This window comes from Vespula pensylvanica, chromosome 18 (genome assembly GCF_014466175.1).
Source record: "Vespula pensylvanica isolate Volc-1 chromosome 18, ASM1446617v1, whole genome shotgun sequence".
NCBI classification, from domain to species: domain Eukaryota; kingdom Metazoa; phylum Arthropoda; class Insecta; order Hymenoptera; family Vespidae; genus Vespula; species Vespula pensylvanica.
In genome coordinates, this window is record NC_057702.1 from 84,136 (window position 1) to 106,807 (window position 22,672).

At 33.1% G+C, this 22,672-nt stretch overlaps 7 protein-coding genes across 11 annotated transcripts in view; 4 read left to right on the forward strand and 3 right to left on the reverse strand.

Annotated features, from left to right (window-relative positions):
* The window catches only part of LOC122635590 (actin, clone 211-like), a 1,957-nt gene extending 1,275 nt beyond the window's left edge, over positions 1-682 (forward strand). Inside the window, exons 4-5 of the mRNA XM_043825972.1 lie at positions 8-399; positions 458-682. Coding sequence (XP_043681907.1) covers positions 8-307 — 300 coding nt within the window. The 3' untranslated portion in view covers positions 308-399; positions 458-682. The remainder of the gene's footprint in view (positions 1-7; positions 400-457) is intronic.
* A 1,157-nt stretch (positions 683-1,839) lies between these two features.
* On the forward strand, positions 1,840-5,466 carry LOC122635350 (60 kDa SS-A/Ro ribonucleoprotein-like). Its single transcript, XM_043825488.1, has 8 exons — positions 1,840-2,134; positions 2,379-2,614; positions 2,688-3,057; positions 3,152-3,363; positions 3,439-3,644; positions 3,822-3,942; positions 4,020-4,423; positions 4,525-5,466. Exons 2-8 carry the CDS (start codon positions 2,390-2,392, stop codon positions 4,655-4,657), a joined length of 1,671 nt encoding a protein of 556 aa, XP_043681423.1. The 5' UTR covers positions 1,840-2,134; positions 2,379-2,389; the 3' UTR covers positions 4,658-5,466.
* Positions 5,467-7,593: 2,127 nt separating this feature from the next.
* On the reverse strand, positions 7,594-11,560 carry LOC122635349 (endoplasmic reticulum chaperone BiP). Its single transcript, XM_043825487.1, has 6 exons — positions 11,426-11,560; positions 10,632-10,787; positions 10,077-10,497; positions 9,605-9,970; positions 9,077-9,480; positions 7,594-8,965 (listed from the first exon to the last, which is right to left on the reverse strand). Exons 2-6 carry the CDS (start codon positions 10,760-10,762, stop codon positions 8,305-8,307), a joined length of 1,983 nt encoding a protein of 660 aa, XP_043681422.1. The 5' UTR covers positions 10,763-10,787; positions 11,426-11,560; the 3' UTR covers positions 7,594-8,304.
* Positions 11,561-12,305: 745 nt separating this feature from the next.
* LOC122635353 (delta-aminolevulinic acid dehydratase) lies at positions 12,306-14,014 on the reverse strand. Its single transcript, XM_043825492.1, has 5 exons — positions 13,830-14,014; positions 13,338-13,485; positions 13,052-13,271; positions 12,731-12,963; positions 12,306-12,629 (listed from the first exon to the last, which is right to left on the reverse strand). Exons 1-5 carry the CDS (start codon positions 13,949-13,951, stop codon positions 12,342-12,344), a joined length of 1,011 nt encoding a protein of 336 aa, XP_043681427.1. The 5' UTR covers positions 13,952-14,014; the 3' UTR covers positions 12,306-12,341.
* A 1,324-nt stretch (positions 14,015-15,338) lies between these two features.
* On the reverse strand, positions 15,339-17,215 carry LOC122635359 (copper transporter 5.1-like). Its single transcript, XM_043825503.1, has 4 exons — positions 16,368-17,215; positions 16,043-16,305; positions 15,669-15,895; positions 15,339-15,605 (listed from the first exon to the last, which is right to left on the reverse strand). Exons 1-4 carry the CDS (start codon positions 16,368-16,370, stop codon positions 15,502-15,504), a joined length of 597 nt encoding a protein of 198 aa, XP_043681438.1. The 5' UTR covers positions 16,371-17,215; the 3' UTR covers positions 15,339-15,501.
* LOC122635362 (casein kinase II subunit beta-like) lies at positions 17,163-19,471 on the forward strand. The gene is made up of 5 exons (XM_043825508.1): positions 17,163-17,221; positions 17,653-17,728; positions 18,018-18,120; positions 18,210-18,588; positions 18,727-19,471. Exons 2-5 carry the CDS (start codon positions 17,657-17,659, stop codon positions 18,833-18,835), a joined length of 663 nt encoding a protein of 220 aa, XP_043681443.1. The 5' UTR covers positions 17,163-17,221; positions 17,653-17,656; the 3' UTR covers positions 18,836-19,471.
* A 385-nt stretch (positions 19,472-19,856) lies between these two features.
* Positions 19,857-22,618, forward strand: LOC122635358 (casein kinase II subunit beta). Of its 5 annotated transcripts, none has more exons than XM_043825502.1 (5): positions 19,857-19,921; positions 20,687-20,762; positions 21,131-21,233; positions 21,324-21,705; positions 21,827-22,618. In XM_043825502.1, the coding sequence occupies exons 2-5, from the start codon at positions 20,691-20,693 to the stop codon at positions 21,933-21,935; spliced, it is 666 nt and encodes a 221-aa protein (XP_043681437.1). In that variant the 5' UTR covers positions 19,857-19,921; positions 20,687-20,690; the 3' UTR covers positions 21,936-22,618. The 5 variants fall into 5 exon arrangements, with proteins under 5 accessions (XP_043681437.1, XP_043681435.1, XP_043681433.1 ...); XM_043825500.1 differs by having other exon boundaries at positions 19,904-19,921; positions 21,321-21,705; XM_043825498.1 differs by lacking the exon at positions 19,857-19,921 and adding an exon at positions 19,928-20,067 and having other exon boundaries at positions 21,321-21,705.
* Positions 22,619-22,672: the final 54 nt, after the last annotated feature.

A 22,672-nucleotide genomic window follows, 5' to 3' on the forward strand; every position in this document is an offset into this window, starting at 1 on the left:
TCACGAGACCGTCTACAACTCCATAATGAAGTGCGACGTCGACATTCGTAAGGATCTCTACGCCAATACCGTACTATCCGGCGGTACCACCATGTACCCTGGTATCGCCGATCGTATGCAGAAGGAAATCACTGCCCTCGCACCCTCTACCATCAAGATCAAGATCATAGCACCTCCCGAGAGGAAATACTCCGTATGGATCGGCGGTTCGATCCTCGCTTCCCTATCTACCTTCCAACAGATGTGGATCTCGAAGCAGGAGTACGACGAGTCTGGCCCTGGCATCGTTCATCGCAAATGCTTCTAAAGAAAATAATTCTATCGTTAATCCGTATCTTCGAAATCCATTTTCATATTTTTTCTTATCTTCCTTTCGTTTCTTTTTCCTTTCTTTTTCTTTTCCTTTTTCTTCTTCTCTCTCTCTCTCTCTCTCTCTCTCTCTCTCTCTCCCTCTCTCTCTCTCTTTCCTTTTTTCCGTCGATCCCATAAAGCTCGACGTATTTGTCATTTGGGCAAACCGAATCTCCAGGGAAGGGACGAAATGACAAAGGAAAGAAGAGGACGGAAGAAGGAAGTATGACGAATTGGCAAACTGAGGAAGCAATTAATTGCCTTTATTCTACACATTTATCCGACTGTACTTTACTTTGTAGTTTATACAAATATGACTGTTTATTATGAATATTGATTTATTCATAGCACTTGCGATCGTTAAAGAGCGATCCTTTTATCATCCTGCCAACGCGAACATATTCGTTCGTACGAGCCACTTCGTTTTTATTTTATTTTACTTTATTATAGACCATGTCTATACGCACGTTAGAATTCTCATTAAAACGAATAATTAATTGTGTATACCGCGATATGGCACAGACAAGAAATAACCGTCCGTTTGAAGTAAATTCTAATGCTTCGTAATGATTTCGGAATGGATCATTTGTTTCAACGATTATTTCGCAAATTGCACAAACCTTTAAGCATTCGATTTCGATTAATTACGTTAAACTGCCAAACGGGACATCTTGCGATTCATATACCTACGAACCTATCTCTCGCCAAAATATATTATTACAATACATATATCCTCTGCAATTGTTGAGTTATGAAAAGAATTTCTTTATAACCGGGTACGATTGATATGACATGGAAAATTAAAAAGTTTCTTTGACACTGTCCATTATTTATCTTTTATCTCTGATTAATCACTCGATAACCGTTATATGTACAGAAGAATATTTTTTCATTATACTTTTTTAACCAGAGTATATATTAAATTACCTGTTGCGTTTCATAATATTCATACAATGCGGCAATCGCTCCGTTATTCCTCAATATTTCTTCAAATAATGAAATTCGCATAGTTATCGCATTGCTTAACAATTACATATTCTTTACTCGTTCTTCACGAAGGATAAAATCAGGGCGCATTTTTACACGATGATTGGACGGGTTGTCTTCTTTCATTGGTTACGTCAGTTTTATAGAAATTGAAGGTACTTTCTTATTGGTCAACGCGTATGTGTGCGATTCTATTCGCTTGGAGACTCCAGCTAACGTTTCTGGTATATACGTATGTGTCGCTAATTAATTAATACAACGTTTTAGAATTTTTTACTTTCCGAATATGGTTCGTTTCTTCGCAAAGTAATACAAATACTACGATATTTCTTTGTAACAACAACAACAACAAAATTTGTAAACGATTCCGATTGGTTGGTACGCCAATCGTAAATTTCTTTACATTCGAAAGATCGCCGTCTATTGGCTACGTTTGCTGCCAATGTAATTGGCTGTTTGTGCGCGTGCTCTGTATCATCGTGTACAGTTAGTCCGTTCGTTCGTTCGTTGGGTGTAAACCGTACGCTTCGTTTTCTTCGTAAATGCAAGGTAATTTGTTTATAATTAATTATTTATTAATACTTATTATCGTTTTTAATTGCGATAGGAACACTGAATGTTACTTTGATTATTATCGATCGCACTGTGTCTTTAAGGAATATGATTTTCACGTCGCGACTACATTTGTCTCCGTAATGGCAGCGTTATTCTTTGTGTATTCTTATTATAGGGAAGAATGTTTGATCTGTCTGAATATTTAATCATGGTGATGTAGTTGCTGCCTCAACTGCCTCAAGTGCGTACCACGTCTATGTAGATATTTTTTAAAGAAGGATTTGGTTCTCTTTTCTCTATCATTGAAATCCCGCAAATATATTTCATGGAACATTGAGTCGTGTTGACAGACCTAATGTCATTGAAAAGAAAACTTTTTTATTTATAATAAAGCAAACACAGAATATAAATCTTTTCTCAGACATTTACATATCACACGTTATGCTATAAAGTTTCAATCTATGAAATTTGTTTTTCTATCGTAGTACATTGAAAAATGGATGCAACTAAACCAAACAAAGGGTTTAAGAAAATGGAATTTGGTTTTCACTCGTTCGAAGAACAAATGTCTGCATTTCTATATGTTGGAAAAGAATTTGCTCTTTATCATCCAGGAAATTTGTTTGCCCATAATTATTTTTTAGCGGTAAATGTAGGATGTATAGAGAAATTAGCTGCGGATGAAAATAAGCAACTATTACCCATTGAAATTATTTTAAAGGTAATGCCTTTTCAAGATGAAATAGTATCGACCGTATCATTTATGAGAATGATTTTATTTTGTTATCTTATAGGCATTTGAAAGTGATCTTGTTCCACACTTTGAAACATTAATATTCGCGTTAGCAGTGTGCAGCAAACAAGTTTACAGTGAAAGTTTACGTCATGCGGCCTATGCAATTGTAGGAAAAATTTGTTCGTTGCCAGAACATTTTATCTTATTCATAAAATTTGCATCTGAACTAAGTAAACGCAAAATTACAATGTCGCACCCTTATAAGCCAAGCCATGGCTGGGGTCATGGATTGCGTAAAGCTGTTAATAATTGGTACCTTTCCAAGGAACCATTAGAATTGGCAAAATGCGTAACAAGATGCAAAGGTAGATATGGGTGGAAGCATAAGGATATAGTGAAACTTTCGCATCCGCATCCTGATACACCAGGTATTATTAGGCAAGCCGTTGAGCAGCAGTCGGGAAATAAATAATGATGTTGTTAGCGATAGACGTTAAGCATTACTTGTATTGTTTAAAATAGAAAAAGAAGTGATACTCAAATACATAATGCACGGTTTGGAAAAAACTAAAAAATCATTTGGGGATAACTTGGGTGTACAAGAATTGATTGAATATATACAAAAAGTTGAAGACTTTAAACATTGTAATGATAAAGTTCAGGCAGCTGGCCTTCTAGAAAAGTACGAATTAACATTGGACCATGTTCCTGGTCATATGTTAAAATCTACAGAGGTACGGTATAAAAATTCCTATATAAATTTATTTAAATAAATATTTTCTCCTTTTAACTCCTCATTATCTTCTCAGATTTGGAATTCATTGATACCATCAATGGATTTACATACACTTTTGAGTAATCTGCAAAGGATACACAATTTGGGATTATTGAAGGCAAATGCTCCAGCTGTTGAAAAAATCATAGATGAGATTACTAATAAGGAAAGATTAGCTCGCAGCAATATACATCCAATATTTGTCTATATTATTTTAAAAAATTATGAAAATTCTGGAAAGTAAGTTATACAGATGTATAGGATCGTTTCTCTATCATACAACTTATAATTCTATTATTTTATATGTAGATTGATACTAAAACAATATGTAGGTTTACACTAGGGTTGACAGTGATGGTTCTAGCCATCACTTTGATCAGCATATCAAGTTATTAACGAGTAATGTATCTTTCAAAGGCCATTGTCATACGAGAAACGAAAAATGAAAGAACAAGCAAAGAAACCATTTCCTCCTCCGCCGAAACCAAACTCTAAGATTATAAGCGCGCTAAACGAAGCATTCGAACTTTCGGTTTTGGTAAGTTTCATAATGTGTGCGTGTGCGTGTTTATGATGCATCATTAATTACTCTTTACTATGAGTTTACATCTACAGAATCTCAAATCAACTGGGTTGCGTTACATGATAACGATTAATGCTAATAAAATAATGTGGAAGTGTCCTACATGGCGCAGTGGAAATGTGAATGCAGCAGAAGCTGGTTTTTTAATAGCATATGCACTTTCTCGATGCGAAAAGGATGTCACTGCTGCTGCATTTGACGTTATCGACGTTCATATTATCAATTTGAATCAGTCACTCTATTTTTCTTCGCTAATGAATGTGTATCAGCCTATGCCAAATAATATTATTCGCTTAAGTAGCCCGATTATATGGGCTTCTCAAAAGGGTTATCAGTATGATGTATTTATTAATGTAATGGACGATATAGTAAACTACAACGAATGTGAAGAAGTCTTTGAAAACTACAGAGAACAAATGAATCTTCCACATACGAAGTAAGAATTCAACTTTTAATCGTCCTCTCGTGTGCGAGCGCGTCCGCGCTTGTGTTCTGTCTTATCTAACAAGGCTTGATATAAGATATTATTTTTTGTAGGTTAATAAATTGCGTTGTCTGTTCTTCAAAAGCATACAAAGAGGATATATACAACAGAAACATTTTAACAATTTATGGTTTTGACGCAACCGTACCTATGGTTATACAAGCATTTGCAAAGTCACTCTTTTGAAGATCAGTTATTTGTATATTGTGATGTGATACACACATGACATAACTCCATTCTCGTGAAGAAGAAATTCGCCGTTTAAAATTTTATGAAATGCTATAATACGGTAATTCTTGCAAAGGTAAATCTCTACAGAAATTCATTTCTCATTTCTATACGATTTTTCGTAATGATCTTACGTGTCGCAAGTTTTTTATAATTCACTACGTGAGAGTGCCTTTTGAGATAGAGAAAAATTTCTTGAGGGTTACAAAACAATAATGTTAAAATCTTATAAAGGAATCAAGGACAATTAGCGAATAGATGAAATTTCAAATTAAAACAGTATGCTTGATGTAATACTGTGTAAAATGAAACTAAAAACGTTTATTTTAATTTAATTGGTCAATGCCTGGACTTATAAGTACTAGAAAATCCTGTGACGGGATATGGTGAACGTATTTAATTACATTATGTTAACTTTTCTATATTCTGTTCTTTTTTTAAAAGAGAAAAAAGAAAAAATAACAGAGTAAAAGAATTTTCTATTGTCTCACTAATATATCAATATTAAATCAATAACTATATTTACTGCATGCCTTTAATAGCTTAGGCAATCTTATATAGAATGATTTTAAGATATACAGGACATAAAGTACAGAATTCATGTGTTTTGTTAAAATTGTTACGTTAAAAAAACTGCGATTAAATTTTTGATTTGTTTATTCAAAAAATAAGTACTTAGGAAAGTAATGAAATTATGCAGTTACGATTCACATGCTTAAAATTTTATTTTTCTTATAGTTTTTATTACACATTACGAAAACGAAAAAGATACTAAGAAAAAGTTGATTCAATAAGAAAATTAGTATAAGACTGGATATTAGATACAATGCCAGTATCTAAAATAATCTATGGTGCATTTTTAACAAGTAACACACACCTTACACACACACACAACAAAATATATTTACTTTCATTTTATTGCTTGCTTATTTCCACTGGTTGGCGGTAAAGCTTTTTGTAATATCTTTAATAAGATACGTAGATTTAAAATGATTATCTGTAAGATGATATATTTGATGATGACTGGTACGCTTCTGAATATTCGAATAAGCATTAAAAAGAAATAGAGCATCGAAAATTCTCCCACTGTGATATGCATTTAGCTCCAAAGAATTTATAGTTTTATTAGTATAATTTAACAGTTATATTTCATATTTGCCATATCCAAAGTAATTACAACTTAAATACAAAATATTACATATATTACTGAGATAATACTGTGATACACAAAACATGTTCAAACTAGGGAAATGGATAAGCAAATTGCCAGAGGCGTACTGAGTCCATTAATTTGTTGAGTAGTAATATCTATAGAAATGATTATACATAATTTTGTTTATAACATCAAATAGAATACAATGGTATTTTTAGCTCTTTCTTGATTCTTGAATTACCAAATATAAAGAAGAAACACATTGAAGATAATGTTAAAAAGTACAACGTGGATGTATTCTCAGGTCTGAAAGAAATTTAAATTAAGTGCTTAATATTCACGTATGATACTTGCGGGCCTTTTTGGTAATTCACGAATGAAGTGGTTAATTTGTCGTAATAATTCTATTTTAATATGAAAAAAGTAAATGAGACTTTTATTTTTCCTGCAAAAGTTTTAATAATACATATACGATTACATAACGATTGAAGAGTTCTGATATAACGATATTTTAGGGATATTCCATAAATTCGTAATAATATTTAAACGAAAATATCATACATTAAATGTTATCATTCATTCAAAGTATGGAAAGAAATTTATATACAGTTATTTAAAGGTTGATATTGGAAAAATAAAAAATCGTGCATACAGTTATTTTTATTAAGGCAAAATAAGGTAATTAAAAGTAAACTAATGTATGTTAAATGTGTTCATACTAATTTGGAAAAGAATGAAAGATAGGAAAAGAGCAAATAATTTCTATAAGTAATAAAAGCTTAAAATGCTTGTTTAATTTTTATCGGTACTGACAGCTTCTGTACTGACAAATAATTGATGTAAGTAACACTATATTTCTTGGGGATAAAAAAAGTAAAAAATTATAATTATAGGAGATTATTAGATTGCTACTTTAAAAGTAGCTCTGGTAAAGAATCATAAACGTTCACAGCTTATAATGTTTGAAGCAATGCAATGGGAACTACAAAGTTGTACTGATACGTGTTGTCTATTTAACACATAATGCATGATAAAGTAGTACCTCTTCTTTATCATTCTTCGACATCAATATATCAATACCAATCTTGTGAACTTTAAATTGATGCTTCGCAATACAAATGCCTACTTTTTGGCCTTGCCGTATACAAGAAAATGTTCATTTGCCATTGGTAGATTGACAAAGTGTTTTGCATTGTAATCAAATTTATATACGTAGATAACGTATATAAATAGTAAAAATTAAAATCTCGTAATTTTATAAAACTATCTTATGTTGATGATTAATATTATATCGCGTGTTATATCAGCAGCAATATCATACGTTAATTTTATACTCTCTAATCGATGAATATTGATCATTTAGATTACACTTTAGAATATCTATAAATATATTCAGTTAATGTTGAAGAAAAAATGAGAAAGTGTTAAAAAATAATAGAACAATTACTACTAATATTATTTTTCTACATTTACTTATGTAACGGAGAAAACAAAAAATACTACACAGCAAGACTAGGCCCGTGTATTACAATTGCTTTATTTTTTAGCTTTGTATTTTAAAAAGTAGATAGGTAAAAAGGTAAACAATGATAAAAAATCAATTCCATATCCATGCATTCTGGACTATTTTTTATTTTTTTTTTTGAAAAGTGAAGTAGGATGAAATAAATTGTCGAAAATGTAGGAAATTGTTATTTTTCTCGTTGGTTGTTTTTACGCATCGAGTAAAGTTTAAAGGACATTTATTGAAAAAATGTATTTATTTATGTAGTATTAGTACATATATGGTATTAATACATGACTCGCTCTCACGCCTACACATTATCTGTATTGTACACAGTACTATAGTTTTCTTTCCTCCTCTCCCTCTCCCTCTCCCTCTCCCTCTCTCTCTCTCTCTCTCTCAGATATATAATTACAAATTGTAAACATCTTTAAACTCAATCATACTCACATACACACTGCAGAAACACATCAGTTATACAATTGGCTTATGGATTACACTTAAGAATAAACATATAAAACAATTAAAATAAATTAACAATACGTGGAGTCTTATCTAAGAACTTTTTAAGTAAGTTCTCCATTAGATATATCAATTACTTTTTTCCTTTGTCTTTCTTTCTTCCTTGATTTGAGAAGAAGATGAAGAAGCATCGTTGCTCCTTATAAGAAATATGTATGATAGAGAGTCAATTAGTATGTCGATTCATGATAGATCACTGTGTGTGTGTGTGTGTGTGTGTGTGTGTGTGGGTGGGTGGGTGCGCGCGCGCGCGCGCAGGCGCAAGATTTTGAAATTTTCTTCGACTCATCCGTCCGATATCCATCCATCATGAAGACATTATCATTTGACAAATATTAGTAGGTCCTTGATGCGTTCCTCACTTAGGAAGTGGATTATTTCAGTCTAAATAAGAACGAAGTCGCTTCGTCGGCGGCTCTTGAACGGTTATAGTTCGTCTTTTAGATCATCGTCTTCTTCGCCGGTAGTTGGCGGTACACCAACACCACCAGCACCTTGATACAATTTAGCTATAATTGGTTGTACTATGTCCGATAGTTCCTTCTTTTGTTTTTTATATTCTTCCGGATCCGTGTCCTGATTATCTTCTAACCATTTGATCTTCTCGTCGATCGCTTCCTCCATCTTTGCCTTGTCAGAGTCCGTGACCTTGGAACCAAGTTTTTCTTTATCGGCTAGTTGATTTTTCAAGGAATATGCATAAGATTCGAGTTCGTTACGAGCCTCTACTCTTTCCTTCAATTTCTTATCGTCGTCCGCAAACTTTTCAGCATCTTTGATCATTCTTTCAATATCATCGGGCGTTAGTCGATTTTGATCGTTGGTAATTATTATTTTCTCTCGATTTCCAGTGCCCTTGTCCTCCGCGGATACTTGAAGAATACCATTGGCATCGATCTCAAATGTAACTTCTATTTGTGGTATTCCACGGGGAGCCGGTGGAATTCCAGTTAAATCAAATTTCCCGAGAAGATGGTTATCCTTGGTCATTGGTCGTTCGCCTTCGTAAACTTGAATCGTAACGGTATGTTGGTTGTCCGACGCAGTCGAGAAGATTTGTGATTTTTTCGTAGGGATGACAGTATTCCTAAAATGATGGGAAAAATAATGGGAAAAATAATGGATCGACGTATCGTATCGTATCGATCTGATATATAATAATGTTGGAATAACGTACTAAGATCAGTGATAAGCATACCTTGGAATGAGTTTGGTCATTACACCCCCTACAGTTTCAATACCCATTGTAAGCGGATTAACATCTAAAAGTACGATCGCATCCGTATCTTGTTCGCCCGAAAGAACACCGGCTTGAACGGCGGCACCATATGCGACAGCTTCGTCAGGATTAATACCCCTTGAAGGTTCTTTACCTCCGAAGAATTCTTTGACCAGCTGTTGTACTTTGGGAATTCTGGTTGATCCTCCGACAAGAACAATTTCATGTACATCTTTTTTGCTCATATCAGAATCTTCTAATACTTTTTGTACGGGTTTGAGAGTACTACGAAAGAGATCCATATTCAGTTCTTCAAATTTAGCACGTGTTAAAGTTTCCGAGAAATCTTCGCCCTCGAAGAACGATTCGATTTCTATTCTCACCTAATACAGGTACAATAAATGAGAAACACAAATATCATACGATCGATTAGTAGCACGAAAAATGAATATCATTAAGATTAACGGAAACGACAATAATATAATTGTACCATAAACATATACGTACTTGATGACTCGCACTGAGTACTCTCTTGGCTTTTTCAACTTCACGGCGAAGTTTTTGGACGGCTCTGTTATCCTTTCGAATGTCCTTACCCTTTTTCTTCTTATACAATTTGATAAAGTGATCCATAACACGCTGATCGAAATCTTCACCGCCCAAGTGAGTGTCACCATTAGTAGCAACAACTTCGAAAACGCCGTTGTCAATGGTTAGTAAACTGACGTCGAAAGTACCCCCTCCCAAGTCAAACACCAAGACATTCTTTTCTCCGTCTTTCTTATCCAAACCGTAAGCAATAGCAGCGGCCGTTGGTTCATTGATAATCCTCATTACATTGAGCCCAGAGATAGTACCTGCATCCTTTGTAGCCTGCGATATGACAAAGAAAAATTCAGATATATATATATATATATAATCCTATGACTTGTACAGAATACTCGTATATTCGTTTCATTAATAATATCGTTATCCCTACTTGTCGTTGCGCGTCATTAAAATATGCAGGAACGGTTACAACAGCATGGGTAACCTTTTTGCCCAAATATGCTTCCGCTGTTTCTTTCATTTTACCCAAAACCATAGCAGAGATTTCTTCCGGTGTAAATATTTTTTTTCCCTGATTAGTTTGAACTTCTATATGCGGTTTGTTATTCTTCTCGATAACTTTAAATGGGAAAAATTTCACATCGTTCTGCACCGTGGTGTCCGTCCATTCACGGCCAATTAAACGTTTCGCATCAAAAATTGTATTTTCAGGATTTGTAGTTAATTGATTTTTTGCTGCATCCCCGATCAATCGTTCCCCGTCGCCAGTAAATGCTACATACGAGGGTGTAATTCTATTTCCCTGATCGTTGGCAATAATTTCAACGCGTCCATTTTTATATACACCGACGCTAAAAATATTATTTATTATTAACAATGACTTTGTTATTGTTTTATACAGTTTTTTAGAAACTATACTATTTATCAGTACTACACTTATTTTTTCATCGATCAATTAAAATCTATTATTCATATTTGTACTAACCAAGAATACGTGGTACCTAAATCGATCCCTATCACTGTCCCAATATCCTCTTTCTTGTCTTTCTTTTCTTCCTTAGCCAGCGCCAAGGCTGTAACTAGCCCTAATAATAGTAGAGCTTTTACTCCTTTCATTTTTTACAAATTTACTTGATGTTTCCTGGGAATTAAATGAAAATTATAATTGATTATTTTCACGTTTATCTCTTTTCTTTTCTTTCTATAAAAAAGTAAGGGATGTTTAAATCGCACGCAATTGTAAGAATTAATCAATAATTCAACACATTCTTTGAATAACATATAAAATAAATCTAAGAATTTGAAATGGTATTTGGCATCTACTTGTTTGATATAAAAGATGAGAAATATTTTAATACTCCGATTAGTTTTAAAAATAATGACGAAGTTAGAAGAGTACTCATTGAGTAGATAAATTTAAAGTAAGATAAAATTCTGAAATTTTTGTTGAAATGCAAAAATTGTACGTAGTGCGCGCGCGCGCGTATGTGTCGTACGTGTGCGTTATGTATACACGCTAAGAAACATAATTAGGATCGTAAAGAAGCGTTAATATTTACAAGAATATTAAAAAAATAGAAAGAAAGTTACACAGAATTATTCTTCAAATAGGTACATACATACATTCCAGACAGAATGTAATAGCGATACGTGGCACGAAAAAGGAAAGATTTCGTCTTAAAATAACGCGAATCAAAGTATAGTTTCGTTGACGGAACGAAAGTATTTCATTTTAATGAAAATAAATAAAAATCAATTATTGTTAAAAAATGATTATACCGATTGAATAATAAGTATTATTCTTCCCAGTCGAAAGTAGAATTCAGGTAGTCCCTCGGCGAACCAAACTTCTCACAAGCTATTCGGAATCGACTGACTGCAGACTGAAATCAGCGCCTTGATATTAACGGTGAGATTTCGTCGTGGCTCACACCGATTGGTTACGATTGGTATGCTACAAGAGAATAAAGTAAAGCTATTTGTTCTCGTCCATAGAGTTGGCCAACGTTTATAGGCCCACGTCATCACAGGATCTTAATTCCAGAAAATTCGGACGAAACGTAGAGGTGCTTTATCGGCATACTGATGATAAACTTTTATAGAATCTCATCTAATCATTTTCATGTAATAATATAATAATTCAAATGTATCAATATCATCTACGATATAATGGAGAATCTGAATTTGGAGGAAAAAAGAAATAGAAAAAAAAAAAAAAAAAAAAATCAAGCATCAATTCGAGTGACGTACATAGCAAATGCCGATTGAAATATGCTGATTAATTGCTTCGTTTAAACTTTGATTGATATTATTTATATTTATTGTATATTTCTAATACAATACGCGACATTAATTGAATTATACATTGGGTAAAATAATGATATATATTATTGCATGTAATGATAGATTGCCGTAGATTACCATAACCTAGATATGACAAGTAAGTACAAAATTGACAAAATTGTATTAATAAAAATGAGATGTAATATTCTTGCTATTTCAATCGATCATTACAATTTATTTTCAGAAACTAACCCCCATAGAACGTGTATGTACAATGATTTACATATTACTAACAACATAGCGTTTAGTTGTTTTCTTTTTCGCAGAGATTGCGTTATGATGCGATTAAAGTAATCGACATCAATTTTTTAATCGCAATCATCAGCACTGTCATAGAAAAATTCTCAAATAATTAATATTTGCTTTTTGGCATTAACATATCTAAAATTAATGGCGTAAAATATGTTATGATACAATCTGCTCCTGCTCGTCGCATAGATAATAAAACTTCATTTAGCACGTCTTCCAAGTTAATCGCACCATTTTGTGCACCGTGATATAGCATTGCATACTCTCCTGAGACTTGATAAACAAACATAGGATACTCCGGATGTGCATCTTTCGTGTGCCTGATTACATCTAAATAAGGTAATCCTGGTTTAACCATGATCATATCTGCTCCTTCTGCGATATCTCTGGCCTTTTAAAGAAAAGAAAAGAAAAAGGAAAGAGAAAAAATTAATGCTAAGTTAAAATAACGATAGAAAACAATATAATATAAACGATAAGATTATAACTTACAGCAGCTCTAGCTGCTAACCCATTACTGCCTGGTGGTAATTGGTAACATTTACGATTGCCAAATTTTGGGGCCGATTGAGATGCATCTCTGAAAGGTCCATAAAATCCTGATGCAAATTTAACTGCGTACGATAATACAGCAACTTTATTTGCCAAACCAGCCGCAACTAATTGCCTTTTTATTGCACCTACTCGACCGTCCATCATATCTGATGGTGCAACTATTTGGGCACCTATTGTCGTGTTAAAATAAATAGGGAAGAGATATAATAAATAAATGTTTATTCATTCGATTTCTGATTTAAAGAAAAAAAATCAAACCAGCTTTTGCGTATGCGACTGCAATTTCAGAAATACGTTTAATGCTTGCACTGTTATCAATAGTTCCATCATCATTTAAAATGCCACAATGACCATGAATCGTATAAGGACACAAACATACGTCGCATGCTACTACTAAATTTGGAAACCATTGCCTTATCAATGGTACCACCTGAACTATAGGATTTTCTTCGCTATCAGCGTTAGAACCGACGTGATCCTACACGAATAAATGTATATCGATATGATTATTGGAGATAAATAGCTAGAAATCTAAAGTATTTACTTTTATTAGATGTTTTGAGACACCGAATAATAATATAGATTGCAATCCTTTTGATATTAATGGTTGTAAATCCTCATATAATCGATTGATACCATAACGATATACGCCAGGCATACTACCGATTGGTTCCTTGTCATTTTTATTATCGCTAGAAAAAAGAAAAAAAATGTATAATAACACAAAATGAGTTTGAAATCCTTTTATTTTTATCCATAATAACTTTATTACTATCAATAAGTATTTATTAATCATTTCTTGTGGTAACGCTTTTAATGGCTAAAAGGTGTATTTCCTTCCATTGGAAGAAACATTATGTAACAAATTATAATTGAACGATAATATTTTAATTATCTATTTGATAGGATCGATTATATCGAAAGAAGAATATATATAAATATTATAAGGACTGTTATATAGAAGCAGAACCAGATTAAATGTAAATACACATTTTCATCGATTCTAAAAACCGGCAGGTTAAGTAGGAATACTTACGATACAAAAATGGGATACATAAGATTATTAACGGTAATTTCTACATTTGGAGATTGCCATAGTCTTAAAACGGGATGAAAAATACCGCTATGAAGCATATGTTTAGGATTCACTTCTGACATATTTAATATCTATTATAATTTCTTGTCACTCTGAAGTAATCATTCGAATACTCGACACCTGTGAGGTTCATTTTGTTTCATGCATCAAACTCGTCATCGTGCTGGTCTCGATGGTATTGTATCGCAATATTAATCATTTAAATATTATGCAAATATTCTTTCTAAAATGAAATATCACAATTCAATCGTCATATTGTCGTAAAAGTTTCACTTTTTAAATAAGAAACGTAATAGCAATACAGTTTTTCAAATAAAGCGCTCGAACGATGCTTGCAAAGTAGACTCACTAGATGGCAAAGCTTGTATTGTTAGGCTACATTTTTTCTCGATATACGAATACACACAGACGCACGCGCAAATACGTACACATACATGTTATATCGATCGCATTGATGCAGAGGCTTCATGGAGTCAATATTGAATAGAAATTTTTCTTTTGTTATTAAGCACGTCATTTTACAAGATATATTCATTCAGTAACGTATATTAGTTTCATCTTAACCTTTCTAATAAAATAATAGAAACATAAGAAATGATATATCAAAGGACTTAAATAATAATTAAATGTATATACTAAAGACAATATCATCAAGTGACTGACAAAAGTATTTCACATCGAAATTGTTATATCAACAATTTTTTATTCTGAAGTGGATTATACTTGCGATTATTGTATGTTAATTTAAACAATGTACAGTTTATATCTAGTACTGTATAAATAATATCAATCATTTAAACATTGCATAGTTATTAAAAATTCTCGCTTTATATTTCGAAGAATAAACATCGGAAGAAGTCTCCCGTTGCTTTCACGCAGGTACGTTCGTTAATACTTATACTAATATTAATACTTTCGATTATTTTATATTTATTTACGCAATATATAATGCACAATATGGCGCTAGGTTGGTGTAATATACTATTAGGTCAAATATAAACGATATCGCATTTGTTTAAGCATTATATAACTGTTAATGCATTTTGAATGTAAAATAATGTAATGTTTTATTAGAAATTTAGGAAATTCCTAATTGAATTAAAGCGATAATAAATACATGGGCGACTTTGGTTGCTCTTCGTTTAATCTAACATTTCTGTCAAATATATATACATAATTGATCGTAACTCTGACGAATGGAAATTAATATAGATTAGAGCCTCCACAAGTAGCCAAATGTATTTCACGTAAAATGTTATTCCAATAACGGTTCAGTTTTCGATCGAACGATCTGTGCGCTATCAACTTGCCTTTCCCTTTCCTATTTTCTTACTTACTTGATATACGTTCAGCTGCAAATAATACAAAACTAATAGCTGTTTGATGTAAGGTAATTAATTGTTGTCTTGTTTGTTTTCAATGATTTTATTTTTTATTTATCCATTAGTTTTGTTGTACTTTCCCTTGTACATGATTGTAACCACAAATACATATCTAATATTTTTATCAAATAATAAAAAGTAATGATTGGAGTTGCAAAAGTATAAATTGTTCTTTCGACTGAATTGTACATTTGAGATTAATTCCAATCGAGTCAAGGAGATCTATCTTCTCAGACATCTCTTGGCGTATGAATCTCTGCTGTTGCTTCTAATACCAATTGTTCCGCAACAACAGAGACAGCAGACTCGCGTCTTTCTTGGTTCAGAATAGCATCTATAAATATCACAAGTAGAAAAATTTTGTTCTGTTTTGGTAAAAGTGCGATTAATAAGTTACCTGAACATTCCTTGTCGCATTTAATGATCTTTTGTCTTTCTCGAAATTGACTCATATTTAATTCTATCAAGGCAGGACCAAATATCCAATATCCTAAGGAACCTCCGATGGCAAGAGCAATACTAATATATACGTTATATGTCATAACTGCCATCATAAGTATATAACCAAGCGTGGTATGAATAGACCAATGAAGTACTTGTAATATCCATTTGCCGCAGCTTGGGCTGATAATAAACAATCATTTTAATCACGAGCTCAAGATTAAATTAAAAATATATTTTCCTTTGATCTTGTTACTCTTATACAATGTTTTTGTTTGATTGGTAAGATATACAGCATGAATTACTTATCGTTATTATACAAAATAATACCAATTCATAGAAGAGAAAGAAGCAAAGGATCTTGGTGACATTTTAGATAACAAAGAAGAATTCTCTGAAGATCTAGAAACAGGTTTTTGTTTAAATATCGCAATTTGTTCCAATTTGATTTGGGATATTTTCATAGCCTCATATAATATTGCAAGACTAATTAAACCTATACAAGTAGACACAAAAGCATATGTAGTGGAAACATTGTATCCTGGAAACAAGAATGTACCCAGGTCTTTTCCCAACCAATACCACATATGCATCTAGAAAAATATTTAGAACATGATGTGCAATCAATTGTAAACAATGTTAAAGTTATATTTACCATAATTGCTTGCAGTATCTTCTAAAGGTAAAAGTACATTTCTATATTTATGCACTGGTATGATAAGAGACACATAGAGATAGTTGATCGCTCATTCTTAAATCTACCTAGCTTTACCCAAAAGTCCATCGTTCGTTTAATTGTACTGTATTCGTATGTAATTGTAACATTTTTAATTATACATTTTTTTATGTTTATTATGTTTATTAATGTTTCAAAAAGTTAACAATGGGGAATATCAATAAGGTCTTCATTGAATTGAAGATAAGATCAATGTTTCTATCTCCAACTTTATTATTAATACTATTTTAAAATAGAACATTGAAACGAACGTTTACAGGTTAAACGTCTATTTCCAAAAATCACGTACGTCCCGTGGTTGCATCGCGCGCGCGTGTGTGTGTACATATATACATGTACGTACTTGGAAAATCACAATGTTTTTAATATCGCGTACATTTCATCGAAAGATAACAAGATCATAGAAACCCCCTTAACAGTAATGAGATCAACGATCGTTCTTGCGATTTGGTACGATTGCAAGATATTAAGTCTTTTTATATTGTTTCAATTATAAAAATTAACGAGGAGAGTCATGTCAATGTTATGCAAATGTATGCAAACCTAAAACAATCCAACGCTCGTTTTGGTTCATCGAAAAGAATTCAGATAATTTCAATCGGAGGAAAAATTTACCACATTTCATGTAAAAACGTATGATCGAATTTTAAATACTATAATCTTAAATGGAAAAAAGGGAGGAGAATGACTGAAAGATGGAAGAAATTAGGCTAAACGAGAACTCCATCTACGTCACCTCGACAAGCATACGTGGTTAATCGAAGCACCAAAAGGTAAGCCCTAAAGGCTGTCTATTTTTGGCTTTGGGCCCATCGATCCTACGAAGCTTTATTTCACAAATAGTGTGTTTCAAATTGTACTTCGTACTTGAAAATTGGATCGGTTGATGAATTAACGATGACCATGCCAATCTACATAGGTGAACCTGTGAAGAGGCCTTAATGTCGGGCATTTTCTTTTCGAAAAGGCAAAACTTCATATCCCGCTCTGCACTTTCATTCATTTATATTTTTATAATAAATTGCCGAACGAGCATTAAGCACGAATGTTATCACGTACGAACGCATGTACGTATTGTACAAGCATGCGTTTACACACGTGCGCACATGCGTATGTAAACACAGTGGTGACGGCGGTGGTAGTGGCCTTGTCCCAGCTCAAAAAATGAATAAAGAATATTTTTCTTCGATGTTTTCCTTTACAGAGAAATGAGCAGTTCCGAGGAGATATCTTATATATCGTGGTTTTGTGCCGTCAAAGGAAATGAGTTTTTTTGTCGGGTAAGTCAAGTATCTGTCTGCCTCTGTTTGTCCTTCGGTCAATGAGGTTAGAGTGTAAGAACTATAAATATTTTCTTTTCATTTCCAACTATGACGAATGTTATGCCGTAATGTATTGCTATGACCTACGAATTATATTTTAATAGTTGGATGTAGAAATTATCATTCTCTTGTTTTTTCGCATCTTAATAATATTATTCTCATTTAGAATTATGTCATGTAATATTAAGATCATTGTTAGAATTTCATACAGATTATATATATATGTATATTTAATAAATTGTTTTAGATCGACGAAGATTACATTAGAGATAAATTTAATTTAACAGGGTTAAGCGAACAAGTGCCATATTACCAGCAAGCATTAGATTTGATTCTAAATATCGAGCCTTGTAGGTGAATCAGTAGTGCTAAGATCCTTGCATTAATTAGAAATATATTATTGTATACTACTTTTGATACCATTGCATTTTATTTATAGCATATTATGATATAGAGGCAATCAAATATGATTACGTCATAGAGGCTGCTAAAGTGACCTATGGTCTAATTCACGCACGTTACATTCTTACAAATCGTGGACTTGCTCAAATGATTGAAAAGTATCAAGCAGGTGATTTTGGTCATTGTCCTCGCGTATATTGCGAATCCCAACCAACATTACCTATAGGTCTGAACGATACTCCTGGCAAAGGATGGGTTAAGATTTATTGTCCTAAATGTATGGATATCTACAAACCTAAAAGTTCTAGACATCATTATATCGATGGTGCATATTTTGGTACAGGATTTCCACACATGCTTCTGATGGTTCATCCAGAGTATCGACCAAAGGGCGCAACAAATCATTTTACACCTAGGTAATTGATATTGGTTAATAATGTTTTTATTATTACGCAGGTGAACAAATTGTTTATTGAGTATGACATTCATATCAATTAGTTTCTTATTTTCATTACGATTATTAAAATATACATACCAGTTTCTATTATTTACAGATTATACGGTTTTAAAATTCATTCACTGGCTTATCAGATACAGCAACAGTCGGCATCGATCTTTAAAACACCATTGCGAGCTCTTAAAGATAAGAACGAGAAATTTTAAGAGCAGTTTGATGTACTTTAGATCATTTTTTGTTAGATATAAGTAAAATATTTTTTATATCTCTCTTCATTTGACTGTGTAAAATGTTGTAATCCGGGCTATTTTTTTATTATCTTATAGAATAGGGAAATCTCAAGTTCTCCAAGCCTATTTACAATAAGCCAATTTATAAAAAACTTAGGTTTTAAACGTAATTTTTGTGGAGAGGGGAAGAGAGAAAGAGAGAGAGAGTGAGAGGGGGGGGGGAGAAAACGAGACGATAGTGCAATTTGTTAATGTATCTATCTTCTAATATAATGGGAGGAATTTTTATAACAATTTAAGTGACAATTTCCATTTACATGAAAATGATATTTATATGCGAGAAAAAGGATACAATATACTTAGGATAATTGCTAGATTATAAGAAGGAAGATAAGAAATATGGATAGGATGTAATTGTCCGTACGAGTCCATTGTATAATTATGACTGCTGCCAAGTAGTTCCTATGTATGATCTTCGTATGAAGATTTATCATTAGTTAAAAAGTATTGTCTGTGTTGATATCATATCAAGTAAATGCATCAAAGAATTATTTGTTAGATATACTTAAATTTTATTTTCAAATAAATAAAACAATGAAATATAGTGATCAAGATTTTTCGTGTGTATGACTAATTGAAAAATTAGGATGAATCAGGTATATGATAGATCATAAAAGAGAAGATTGTGTATTGTACATTGTAAATACAATAGTTCCTTTTTATACTTTTGAAAATCTCTGTACTAGTTAGTTTCATATTATAAAGAATGTACATATGAAACATTCTTTATATATTATTATTTTGTGGTCATACAAAATAAATGGATTTTGGTATTGTTTCTAGTATAAATGCAGATATGACATGTGTTGTAAAAAAATTGTACCCATTGGTACTTCAAATTATATTAGTCCAGAAGTTCTAATGGATAACAGTGAAAACGGATATTCTTTCTTAATGACAATGTTAAATATAAGGTTGGTATTAAGGAGGAAATTAGGATACGATAAGAGCGCCATCTACATCGTTTCGACGAGCAAGCGTGGCTAATCAAAGCACCAAAAGGTAAGCCGTAAGGGCTGTTTATTTTTGGGTTTACATTGGGCCGCTCGGTCCTACAAGGCTTTTTTCGAGTAATGTGCTTCCTGGCCGTGTCGGATCGTACGTCGTACTTGAAAATCAGTTGACGAAGCAGCGATGACCACGCCAATGTAGGTGAAGCCGCGGAGAGGCCGTAATGTCGGGCATCTTGCTTAGTAAAAGCCAAAACTCCATTGCTCCCCCTGCACCCATTCGTTCGCGTCTTTTTAACCAATTGCCAAACGGGCACTAAGCACAAACGTAATACACATACGTATATACGTATGTACATACATCACACATGTAGACACGTGCACATTTGCATACATACATATGTACGTATATATAATAATTATTCGTTCATATCGATGCACGTGTGTTAGTGCATATATATCTGTTCTATTATACAACTCTCTCTCTCTCTCTCTCTCTCTCTCTCTCTCTCTCTCTCTCTCTCTCTCTCTCTCTCTCTCTCTCTCTCTCTCTCTCTCTCTCTCTCTCTCTCTCTCTCTCTCTCTCTCAAACACGTAACGTATGCGCGTGCGCGCATCCCTTACACACACGCGCGCGCGCGCGCGCAAGCGCACGTACGTATGTACAAAGATACGATTCGCGATTCTTGCGCACACGCATGTTCACGCATTACACACGCGCTCTCTGTACTTCATCAACGCGGCGGTGGCGGCGGTGGCAGTTTTTTAGCACAGAAAATTAATAAAGAATATTTTTCTTCAATTTTTTCGTTCGCAGAAAAATGAGCAGTTCCGAGGAGGTATCTTGGATATCGTGGTTTTGTGGCCTCAGAGGAAATGAGTTTTTCTGTGAGGTAAGTCAAGTATCTGTTTGTCTCTATTCGTCTTCATAATTAGTTATTCTTTATCAATCTGTCAATGAAGCAATGATAAATCTTAAGTCGAACCGAAATATATTTTTATTATCTTCATCGTCGTAGTTGTCATAATTTAACACGATTGTGAATAAGAGTTATGGATATTTTCTTCCATTTGTAACACAACGAAAAGTGTAACATTGTGATAGATTACTATGACCTACAGATGTCTGAATTATTATTTCATATTTCTTTCTCTACCTCGATAATATCATTCTTATTTGTAAACATATTGTGTAATATTTCGATTATCATTAGGATTTTATACTGGTTTATATATATATATATTTAATAAATTGTTTCAGGTCGATGAAGATTACATTCAGGATAAATTTAATTTAACAGGATTGAACGAACAAGTGCCACATTACAGACAAGCACTAGATATGATATTAGATCTCGAGCCTCGTAGGTGAACCCGTTGTGCTAAGTTCCTTGTATTACTTCTAAGTATATCATTTTGCATTAGTTCTGATAACTGCTTTTTATTTATAGTAGATGACGATTTAGATGACAATCCAAACCAGTCAGATCTGATTGAACAAGCTGCGGAAATGCTTTATGGTCTCATTCATGCACGTTATATTCTCACAAATCGAGGAATTGCTCAAATGATTGAAAAATATCAAGCGGGTGATTTTGGCCATTGTCCGCGTGTATATTGCGAGTCCCAACCAATGTTACCTCTGGGTCTTAGTGATGTTCCTGGTGAAGCTATGGTCAAAAGTTATTGCCCTAAATGTATGGATGTCTATACACCTAAAAGTTCTAGGCATCATCATACCGATGGTGCATATTTTGGTACAGGATTTCCACACATGCTTTTTATGGTTCACCCAGAGTACAGACCAAAACGCGCAGCAAATCAATTTGTACCTAGGTGATTCATATTGTTTGATAATATTTCTGCTGTTATACAAAATTCGTTGGATATGACATTTGTAACGACCAGAGTTCATTGCAATTGTTAAAATATGAATAACAGTTTGTACTATTTACAGGTTATATGGCTTTAAAATTCATCCATTGGCATATCAAATGCAGCAACAATCTGCATCGACCTTCAAAGCACCATTACGAGCTCTTAATTACAATAATGGGAAACGCTAAGAGCACTTTGACATACTTTAGACCATTTTTCATTACTCATAATGCAATTCCTAATTTCGTCCCTGCGATTTAAATAAAATATTATTTTTTATATCTCTCTTCATACGTCTATGCAAAATGCTATGATGCAGGCTGTTTCTTAATCTTTCGAACCATAGAATACAGAAACCTCCCAAAGCTTTCCGAGTCTACCTATAAAGAAGTGTTTACGCACTGCAACGGGGGCAGGGGAGAGAGAGAGAGAGAGAGAGAGAAAGAGAGGGAGAGAATGAGAATAACAGAGTGAAAGAAAGAAAGAGAGAATGAGACAATAGAGCGATCTGTCAATCTATCAATCTTGCGACACGATGGGAGGATCTTGGCATTTTTTTTCAATTTAAGTGACAGTTTAAGTTTACATGAAAATCATATTTATATGCGAGAAAAGGGATAAAACATACTTAGGATAATTGCTAGATTATAAGAAAGAAGATAAGAAATATGGATAGGATGTAATTGTCCGTATGAGTCCCATTGTGTACTATGACTGCTGCCAAGTAGTTCCTATGTATGACCTTATAAAGGTCGATCATTACTTGAGGAGCATTGTTGGCATCAATATCACATCGAGTAAATGCATAAAAGAATTATTTGTTAGTCATACTTTCATTTAATTTTCGAATAAATAAAACAATGAAATATAATGAAGACGATTTCTTTGTTTCTATGAATAATTAAGAAAATATGATAGAGAGAGA